Source organism: Tupaia chinensis, unplaced genomic scaffold (genome assembly GCF_000334495.1).
Source record: "Tupaia chinensis unplaced genomic scaffold, TupChi_1.0 Scaffold000605_1, whole genome shotgun sequence".
In the NCBI taxonomy this organism is placed as follows: domain Eukaryota; kingdom Metazoa; phylum Chordata; class Mammalia; order Scandentia; family Tupaiidae; genus Tupaia; species Tupaia belangeri.
Window position 1 is genome coordinate 2,145,563 of NW_006160123.1, and position 11,156 is coordinate 2,156,718.

Here is an 11,156-nt window from a genome sequence, read left to right on the forward strand (position 1 = left end):
GCCGTGGTCTTCTCCGGTGAGTGGGGGGGGGTGTCGGGTGGGCGGCAGCCGGCCCGAGGGGTGTTCTAGCTTTCTCCACCCGGCTGAGGAAAGAAACATGAAAACGTGGAAGGAAAGTAGCCACTTTTCCCGGAAGGAGCGGGGGAGGTTGTTTTGTTTTGTTTTGTTTTGTTTTGTTTTGTTTCTTCTTTGTTTTTTAATGACCACGATGAGTCTAAGGGGTAGATATTTCTATTTCAAGGCGTGCAGAGGTACGGATTCTGATAGCATGTTTGCCTTCTTAGGAGTCACAGATAACATCGTTTTGGAAGAACCCTTTCTAGTTGGCATTGAAGGTTCGCTAAAAGGCAGGTACGTACCAAGAATTCCTGATCCGTGGCTGGTCTCAAACTTGATGAGGCTGAGAACCGTGAAACTGACATGTACCCAAAGAAAACAGTTTTTGTGTTGCGCAACAAAAATAGTTTATTCCATCTAGACAATGTACTTGAAGGATAAGATGACACAGTCTTCCCTAGTGGCATGTACAAGTGAAGGTGGTAGGGAGAAAAGAAAATAACTTTTTGGATTATAGTGAGAATAAAATACTATAAACTATAATCATTTGAGATACAGAATTTTTATGTTTGCATTTAACATGGAGTTTGCAATAAATTAGTGCACGATTAATTTTGCTGCAACCTCAGAAACAGTACAAGCACTTGACTACAGCTTGGTCTACTTTGTATCTAGTTTGTACTGGGATTTACAAATGACAAAGTAGTAGGCAAATTTGGTGTTAACATCCCTCCTTAATTCACTTTAACAGGAAGACCGTAAACTCTGACCACAGATTTTGGTAGAGTTTTAAAGTTTTTAACGTATCAGAATTCTTAGTCGCCTAGGAAGTTGCTTTAACCAGGAAGAGTTCTTCAGTGTGATCAAACTTGAGTTAGTCACTTACCTCCCTTCATCTTTTCCAACAGAAGACACGTTTTTCTGTACGATTCCCCATCCCACCCCAAGGAGACAAGAGTAGAGCAGTGGCCTGTTTAGAATTGGCTGATTTAGAGCCAGAGGCAGACGTTCTCTGAATCTCCGCTTAGAGAGGAAGGTAATACATCTAGATCTGTGTTGTCCACCACTAGCCACATGCGGCTATTTAAATGTTGCCGCTCTGGATCTAGATATACTGTGAATGCAAAATATAGGATTTTAAAAACTCAGTACAGAATAATTAATTATTCTTTAATATTGGCTACATGTTGAAATGACATTTTTGCTATATTAGGTTACATGAAATATTTTAAAACTAATTTCATCTGTTCTTACTTTTGTTTAACAAGACTAACACAATTTAAAATTACATATGTGGCTCACATGTTTTCCTCTTGTACAGTGCTGTTCTAGATGGCTTGTAAAATACTGGAGGGAAAGTCTCCTATATTCTTGTATTTGTGAATAATGTGAGCCACAGAGACATGGTTGTTTTGACTCAAGAAGGTGTATTGTTGTGTTTTGCTTTGTTTTGGTTCTTTAGGTTTTTGTTATAGGGCACATGGATTCACCAGAGAGAGGAAAAGTGAGAAATCAGCCCCAAGGGTGATGGCCACGCCACAATCCCTTCTTCACTCTCTCAGGATTTCGGGCAGGCATGCATGCATATCCTCCCACCCCCCACCCCGTGTGATTTTCACACCACTGGGTCTGAGATTCAAACCATTGTCTGCCACATGGGAGTCTAATGCCTTAACCACTACACCACCTAGAGGGTTATTAGATACCACAGCTCAAAGGCACCTCTCTTTTTATTTTTGTTTTTAACAATGTGGGACCAGCAAATGGGTTAATGATTATGTCGCTGAACTCCCAAGTAGTTGACTGTGGTTTGAGCCCCAGACCCAGCAGCTTAAAATTCACTCTAGGCGTGCATGTATGTGCGTTCACAGAATCCCAAGAGGAGAGGAGAGGAGAAGGGGTTGCAGTGTGGCCATCCTCCCTGGGGGGTGATTTCTAACTTTCTGTCTCTTGTCTCCCTGGTAAGCATATACACCCTGTAGCAAAAACTTAAAAAAAAAGTATGTTTATTACTTATGGTCACAGAATAGGTTAAGAGGATGATTACTGATGCAGTCGAAAGGCATGTGGGGAGGGGGAGATGCATGTAGGGTACACTTAGGAATGCCCAAGATCAAATGTGGCGGAAGATGCGGAGTGAACAGACTGTAGGAGGGTACACATTTCTCACTTAGTCTCACATGTGCTGTATCATGAATGAGTGAAAAGTAAAGCATATATGGGCTAGCAGGTGGCATGGGGGTTGAAGTGTCTAGATCCCACATGGCGGACTATGTGTTTCAAGTCCCAGACCCAGTGGCTTGAAAATCATGCCAGGTGTGTATGTCTAAAATCCTGAGAGAATGAAGGAGAAGGGATTGCAGCATGGCCATCCCCCCAAGGGGTCATCTCTCACTTTCCCCCTCTTTCTTTCTGTTTCTCCAGTGAGCACACACTCCCTATAGTAAAAACTAAAAAAGAAAAATAAAGGAAAGAAAATTGATCCCTCCCAATCTACTGTATTTGATTAATTTTAAGATGTACTTTACTGGGGCCAGCAAGTGGCGTGTTGATTAACGGTTCAGGACTCCCATGTGGCTGACTACAGTTCTAGTCCCAGCCTTGGCGGCTTGCTTTCTCTGTCTCTGGTTAAATTGAAAAATAATGATAATAAATAATTCTTAAAAAAAAAAGATGTACTTTATTTTTTTGTATTTATTTATTTTAATTTGCCAGAGAGTGTGTGCTTACCTGAGAGAAACAGAGATGGAAGGAGAGGGAGAAAGCACCATTTCTTCATTTCTCCTTCCTGCCCAGACTTAGGGCACATATGAACACACGCTCAGCATGGTTTTCAATCCACCAGGGCCAGATTTCCAACTGTATGTTGGCCCTGTGGGGTCTTGCTCCCTTAACCACTAGGAGATAACCCTTTTTTTTTTTTTTTTTGGGAAGGCTTTGTTACTGAGTTTTTGTTGTACTCGACAGAATATTTGCTTAGATGGAATTTTGCTTATATTGATTATAAGTATATAAGTAAACTGGATTGTTTTTAAGGAAGTATTTATTTATATAATTCTGTTTGTTGTTATTAGTTTTTAATTTGACCAGAGAGAGAGAGAGAGAAAGTGAGAGAAAGGGAAAGCGAGAAAGCAAACTACCAGGTCTGGGACTCAAACCGTGTTTGGCCATGTGGAAACCAGTACCTTTAACCACCATGCCACCTGCCAGCCCAGTAAATTGGATTCTTATGAAATTAAGAAGGTAATTAAGGCAAATTCAAACATGAAAGAAAAGAGAACGAGTCTTCATACACCTCTCATTAAACTAGGGCAGTAATCAATTCATGGCCAGCCTTGTTTTATCTATAGTCTTATTCACTCCCCTCCCCTCAATGGTTAGAAGGAATACTGGAAATTATATTATTCTATCCATAAATATTTTAGTGAAAATCTTTTAACTTTTTCTTTCGGGAAAAAAAATCCTTGCCAGAGGGTGTCTGTGTCTGTTGGAGAGAGACAAAGAGACAGAGAAAGTGAGAGAGCACCCTCTCCTCTATGGGGAATGGTCATGCCGCAGCCTCCTCTTTTCCATTTTTCCCTCCTTTTAGGATTTTAGGTACCCATGCACACACGCCCAGCACTTTCTCGGGCCACCAAGTCCTGGACATGAACTGCACAGTGGCCATTTGGGATCCAACCACTTTAACTACTAGGCAATGGATTAGCCTAGAGAAAATCTTTTTTTTTTTTTTTTTGGAGAGGTTTTTGCTATAGGGCACATGCACTTGCCAGAAAGACAGAGAGAGACTGCACTTGCCAAAAAGGACAGAGAGAGACTGCACTTGCCAAAAAAGACAGAGACAGAGAGACAGAAAGTGAGAAATCACCCCCCTAGAGGGGATGGCCACGCCACAATCCCTTCTCCTTCATTCTCCTCTCGGGATCTTGGGCACGCATGCACACATGCCCAGCATGAGTTTAAGCCACCAGGTTCGAGACTTGAACTGTGGTCAGCTACATGGGAGTCCAGCGACATACCCATTAAGCCAACTGCTGGTCTCGTGAAAATCTTTACATAATTGTTTAAATTTTTTTTATTAAATTTTTCATTAAGAGACCAGTGGGTGGCGTAATTGTTATGTCTCTGAACTCCCATGTAGCCAATTGCTGCTTGAGTCCCGTACCCAGTGGTTTAAAACTTATGCCAGGCGCATGTGCATGCATACCCAAAATTCTGAGAGGAGAATGGAAAAGAAGGAATTGCAGCACTCCCCCTGGGGAATGATTTTTCACTTTCTGTCTCTCTGTTTCTCCATAAGAAGCAAGCACCGTATAGCAAAAATCTCTCTTAAAAAAAAAATTATTTCATTAAAATTTTATTTCTTTTTTCATTACAGAGCACATTTGCTGGGTAAGGCAGCTGGATCCCACATGGTAGACCTCATGGTTTGAGTCCAGGACCTAGTGGCTTGGAAAAAAAAAGCACTGGGTGCTTGTGCGGGATTATTACTTATTTGTTTAAGCTGTTAGGTCCAGTACTTGAATCACACAATAAACCATGTAAAACCCAGCCACCTTAACCACCAAATTCCTGGCTGGCCCAGTTTGTAGGTTGGTTTGTTTGTTTAAAGAGACTTTTGCTTTAGGGCATTTGTGCTTGCTGGAGAGAGAGTAAGAGACAGTGAGAGGGAAAGCCAGAAGTCACCCCTGGGGGGATGGCCACGCCACAATCCCTTCTCCATTCTCCTCCTGGGATTTTGGGCATGCACGCACACGTGACCAGCAGGATTTTCAAGCCACCAGGTCAGGAACTTGAACCACAGTCTCCATGTAAGAGTCCCATGACGTAACCACTATGCCATTTGTAGTTTTAAATGCTACTTGGTGGGACCAGCAGATGGCATAACGGTTATGTCACTGGACTCCCACGTAGTCATCTGTGGTTTGAGTAATTTGCCTTTTTCAGAAGCCAAAGTGACAGTTGTACGTTCAGGATTGTTTTTGTGGTCAGAATCCACTAGGGTTTTTATTATCTCGAGTGTAGTTATATTAAATCTGACTTATCTTTAACATGACATTTTTTTCAGTTTCATTGCTATTGTAATATAATTTTCACCTATGTCTTAAGTGATAGGCATCCTAGAGAGCAGTTATTTTCTCTTCTCTGATTTTCTTTCTGACCTATATTCTGTTTCCCCCGCCAGCACATACAACCTTTTATTCTGTAATATTTGTGGGATTCCCGTTGGTTTCCATCTTTATTCCACCCACGCTTCTCTGGCTGCCTTGAGAGGTCACTTCTGCCTTTACAGTGACAAAATGGTGTGGTGAGTAGATTTAGATATCGCTTATCAAATACATTTTAAGAAAAAACCTTCCAGAAAATACAGAGTATTTATAGCAAAGAAAATGGTAAGGACAGGTACTATTTCTTACACAAAAAGATCATAATGCTACCAAAATATAACATGATCATTTTAGATACCTTTTTTTGTTTTTTCTTTTCTGGAGAGGTTTTTGCTATAGGGCGTGTGCACTCGCCAGACAGAGACAGAGAGACAGAAGGCGAGAAATCACCCCCTGGGGGATGGCCACGCCACAATCCTTTCTCCTCCACTCTCCTCTCGGGATCTTGGGCACGCACGCACACGTGCCCGGCGTGAGTTTAAGCCACCGGGTCTGGGACTCGAACTGTGGTCGACTACATGGGAGTCCAGCGACATAGCCATTACACTAACTGCTGGTCCCTTAGATACCTTATAATCACACCATGTCTCACTAGTCCCAGAGTGGGTAAAGTCAGGGGGTAGATGGTCAGTAAGAACACCCGGGGGCTGGACAGTGGCACAACAGTAAAACGTAGCGCTCTGCCTGGCAGTCCCACATGAGAAGGTTCCCAGTGCAAGTGTGGAGTCGGCCCTGAGTAAGATGGGCACGGGTGCCCGTGATCCCCAGCTGATAAAGGCTGGGGTTGGATCACAGTGTTGAGATCCTGTTGGTTGTGTACTGGCTGTCTTGCTCATGAAGAAAAATAATTTTTTTTTTTTTTTAGTTTTGTTGCAGGAGATATGTGTTTGCTGGATTGGGTGGGTGGGTGAGGAAGAGAGAGAATGAGAGAGTACCCCCCGGGGGGAAGACCATGCTGCAATACTTTTCCTCCACTCTCTTCTCAGGATTTTGGGCACACATGCCTGGTATGCTCTTCAAGGTGCCAGTTCTTTGAACTGTGCAGTTGGCCATGCAGGGTCTAGCCACCAGCTGGCCCAGGAAAGAAAAACTTAGAGAAAGGAAGGGAAAGAAAAGAAAAATTTTAGGAGGAAGATTTTATAAAATAATCTATTAGTTGTCACCTTTTGGGCTTGTGCCCAGCCCCTTCTCCTTCCCATAAGGTGGAGCCTTGAAACTGTTTTAGCATGTGTGGTGCCACTGCCAGGTACAGCATCAAGAGTGACCTAAGCTAAGCCAGGTTTTCTTCCCAAGGAATTTGAATTAAGGGGCCAGAGACACTAGCCATTTATAAATGGTACTGTGCTGAAGTTAAAAAGTAACAGCTTGGGACTAGCAGATGGCGTGATGGTTATGTCACTGGACTCCCATCTAGTGGACCACACGGTTTGAGTCCCAGACCCGGTGGCTTAAAACTCAGGTTGGGTGGATGTGTGTCCATCCCCCAGATGCTGAGAGGACAATGAAGGGATTGCAGTGTGGCCATCCCTCTTGGGGGTGATTTTTCTCTGTCTCTGGTGAGTACATGCACCCTATACTAAAAATCTAAAACAGAAAGTAAGGGCTCTAGGTTTGGGTTAGCTGTTTTCGGTGTTGTGCACGTAGAAGGAGGGAGAAGATGCTTGTCTGCAAAAATAGACAAATGAAGCAAACGCACAGCGAAAAGTAAAAATAATCACATGACCTCAAAGGGTCAGAAAAAGTATCCTTCTGCCGATTCCTTCTCAAATTGCATTGGAGATTTCTAAAAAGTTGTACTTTGGGGACCAGCAGTTGGCATAATGACTATGTCGCTGGACTCCCATGTGGTCGACCGTGGTTCGAGTCCTGGACCCAGTGGCTTAAAATTCATGCCAGGCGCATGTAGGTACGTGTCCAAGATCCCAAGAGGAGAATGGAGGAGAAGGGATTGCGGTGTGGCCATCCCCCTCAGGGGGTAATTTCTAGCTTTCTCTCTTTCTGGTGAACATACGCACCCTATAGCAAAAACCTCTCCAAAAAAATAAAAAGAAAAGTTACACTTTTTACTTAATCATTGTGTTTGCAAGAAAAGTGAGGGATGGCTACTGGGTAGGCACCCAGCATTATTTGTTACAGTGTGAATATTTGCCTTTGAACTGTGCTATAGAATCCCTATTGGAATCTGAAGCTTATAGTCATGTTTATTCATATGGTCCTAGTATGTGTGTTCAGTGTATCCTGGGATAATCTTGTCCCTGATAAGCGGTAAGATGAAGCAGAGTCTCCGATAATTTGCTCAAGTGGGTCATAGAGAAGTGGAGTTAAAATTTATTTTGATGCAAAACATTTTGAAATTCATGTAAAATTTTTTCATAATACACATTTTTCCATGAACTTTTTGAAGACTCTTGTATGGCATGAGTCTTAAAATAGAAATTAGTAAGATAGCAGGCTTTGCTTGATAATGATTTGCTTTGGATGACAAGTTTGGTTTATTGATAATCCTAACTATGATATATTACTGATATTGTCTCTATATATTTTCTATCTAGCTATCACTTGAAAACAAAGGCCATAGTAAATGCATCTGAGATGGATATTCACAATGTACCTCTACCAGAGAAGATCGCAGAGGTAAAATTCCACAATGCTTGTGTGGGTCCTTTAATGTAGCCACCTCTTAATAATCGGTACCAATGAATTTGGGGATGATAAAATAGTGTGATACTCCAATAATCCTTTATACTTGGTTTAGTCTTCCTTCCTGAATTTGAACACAAGCAAAAAATTAAAGCCATATTTTAAGGTTTACTTCAAAGGAAGGGGAAGAGCTGTTCAGACACTGCCTTGCTTTATTCTCCTTTGTGCTGGGAATGGACATCTGTCTTGTAATTGTCAAGAAGTCTTTTTTAAATAAGTGTTTTATTTAACTTTATTTCTTTATTTTAATTTGACCAGATAGGGACAGCACGAGAGAGAGAGAGAGAGAGAGAGAGAGAGAAAAACTGAGAAAGCAAGCCACCAGGTCTGGGACTCGAACAGTGGTCAACTATGTGGGAATCCAGCACCCTTAACCACCATGCCACCTGCCAGCCTCGTCAAGATGTCTTATATAGGATTGCCAGTGGTGTGGTGGTTAAGAAGGCTAGATCCCTCATGGCCGACAGCACAGTTTGTATCCTGGCCCAGGAGCTTAAAAAATATGCCAGATATGTGTACACCCATGCCCAAAACCCCAAAAGGAAAGGATTGTGGTGTGACCATCCCTCATAGGGGTGCTTTTTCACTTTACCCCTCTCTCTGTCTCTCTCTGCCCTCTGGCAAGCACCTGCACCCTCTAGCAAATTAAGAAAAAAAAAAAAAGATTAACATGGGGCTAGTAGGTGGAATGGTGGTTAAGGTGCTGGGTACTTACATGGCCAACCATGGTCTGAGTCCTGGACCCAACAGTTTAAGAATTATGTCAGGTACATTTGCATGTGTGCTCAAATTCCTGAGCTGAGAGTGGAGAAAGGATTGCAGCATGGCTGTCCACCTTGGGAGGTGATTTCTCACTTTTCTCTCTCTGATGTGTGCAAGATCAACAGGCTCAGGTAGGTGGCGTCGTTATGGTGCTGGACTCCCATGTGACCAACTGTGGTTGAGTCCCCAATCTAGAGGCTTGCTTTCTCACTTTGTCTCTCTCTCACTCTATCTCTGGTCAAATTAAAGTAATAATAATAAATTACTGTTTTTTAAAAAAGATTAACAGGCTCTAGAAGTTAGTTTAAGCAAAGTTATCTTATGAACTTTGACTATTCTTGGATGTTGGATCATAGACCTGATGACTTGCTTTCTTTCTCTTTCTGTCTGTCTCTCCGTTCAAAATTGAAGAATAATGATAATAAATACATTTTTTTTTAAAATGTATGTAAAAATTGTACAAAGGACCAGTAGGTGGCATGGCAGTTAAGGTGCTGGATTGCCACATGGCCAACCATGGTGTGAGTCCTGGACCTGGTGGGTTACTTTCTCACTCTCTCTTTCTTTCTGGTGAATGCACATGTTCTGTAGCAAATTAAAAAAATAAAAATGATAAGCAAAAAAAATAAGATTTTTTTTAAAGAATTATTTTCTTTTGGAAAAAAAAAAGTTATTTATTTTAAATTGAACAGAGAGGGACAGAGTGAGAAGGGTGGAGGGGATTGAGACAGCAAGCCACCAGGTCTGGGACTTGAACTGTAGTTGGCCATGTGGGAGTTCAGTGCCCCTAACCACCATGCCACCTGCCAGACCCTAAAGAATTATTTGATTTAATTTTATTCATTGTCATTATTTTATTTTTTTTGAAGCTGACCAGTGAGAGACAGAAGGAAAGTGAGAAAGCAAGCTGCCAGTTCCAATACTTGAATCACAGTCAACCATGTGGGAATCCAGCTGCCTTAACCACTATGCTGCCTGTGGCCTCAATAATTATTTTTTAAAAATTGTAGAAATAGTATTTTTTTGTTGTTATTGTTAACTATTAATTCTATGTGAGAGTCCAGCGAAGTAACCATTATGCCATCTGCTAGTCCTGAAACTTTCGTAATTGTAACAAACATCTGTTCTACAGCTAATAACCAGAGCTACTTTAGAATACACTAATGGGATGTCAAAGTCAGAAAGGCATTATTTACTAATAACAAGTGTTGAAAAACTACATTCTTGGATACTGGAAAAAGAGAGAAAGACTAACCGATACTCTGGCTCCACCAAGCTCTCCAACTCGTTCAAAAAATTCCAGTCTTCATGGAAGCAGTGATGGTCGGCAGTGGTTAGTCTTTCTTCACATGAGACATTATGTCCGAGGCTCTAGTACACCAGCTTTGCTGGATGGCATTCTTTCCCAAATAAAACAGATGTGTTCCTGAAACATGCTGAGACATTACCTGCTCTTGATCATTAGTTTAAATTGAGAGTTAAAGGGACCAGCAGTTGGCGTAATGCTGTCGCTGGACTCTCACGTAGTCAACCGTGGTTCAAGTCCTGGATCCAGTGGCTTAAAACTCACACCAGGCGCGTGTGCATGCGTGCCCAAGATCCCAACAGGAGAATGGAGGAGAAGGGATTGCGGCGTGGCCATCCCCCCCTGGGGGGTGATTTCTCGCTTTCTGTCTTTCTGTCTCTCTGTCTGTCTGGCGAGCGCCCTATAGCAAAAGCCTCTCAAAAAAAAAAAAAAAAAATTGAGGGTTAAGGAGCCACATGGTCATGTAGTGGAAAAACATTCATCTGCAAGGATGCCAACATGAGAACGTTCCAGGTTCATGTCTAGAGACCTCCCTGAGTATTCTGGCACAGGTGTGCCCATGACCCATCTGGGCCTGGCAGAGATTGGGTTGGTGGGTTGATCAAGACCCTGCTGGAGACCAGCAGCTGCAGTTATGGTTACCTTGCTGGATCCCACATGGTCGACCACAGTTCAGGATGCAAACCATGGCTGGCCATGTGAGTACACTGCCCTAACCACTATACCACCTGCTAGCGCTGAACCAAGTAACTTTTAAAAAATAATTTGCCAGAGGATGTATAGATTTGCTGGAATGAGGGAGAAAGAAAAAGGAAGAAAGCACCCTCATAGGCTATGGTCAGGTTGTAATCCCTTTTCTATTTCTCCCTCCCGTCAGGATTTTGGGCATGCATGCACATTGCACCATGTGGTTTTTTTTTTTTTTTTTTTGGAGAGATTTTCGCTATAGGGCGCATGTGCTCGCCAGACAGACAGAGAGAGACAGAGAGACAGAAAGCGAGAAATCACCCACCAGGGGGGATGGCCACACCACAATCCCTTCTCCATTCTCCTCCAGGGATCTTAGGCACGCACGCACACACGCCCGGCATGAGTTTTAAGCCACTGGTTCCGGGAAGTGACTCGACTACGTGGGAGTCCAGCGACATAGCCATCATGCTAAC

General features: G+C 42.6%; 1 protein-coding gene across 1 annotated transcript in view; it reads left to right on the forward strand.

Moving 5' to 3' along the window:
* Positions 1–11,156, forward strand: part of OIP5 (Opa interacting protein 5) — a 12,310-nt gene that overhangs the window by 309 nt on the left and 845 nt on the right. The window contains exons 2-4 of the mRNA XM_006158672.3: positions 268–351; positions 5,243–5,365; positions 7,778–7,859. Of these exons, the coding sequence (XP_006158734.1) occupies positions 268–351; positions 5,243–5,365; positions 7,778–7,859 (289 nt within the window). The remainder of the gene's footprint in view (positions 1–267; positions 352–5,242; positions 5,366–7,777; positions 7,860–11,156) is intronic.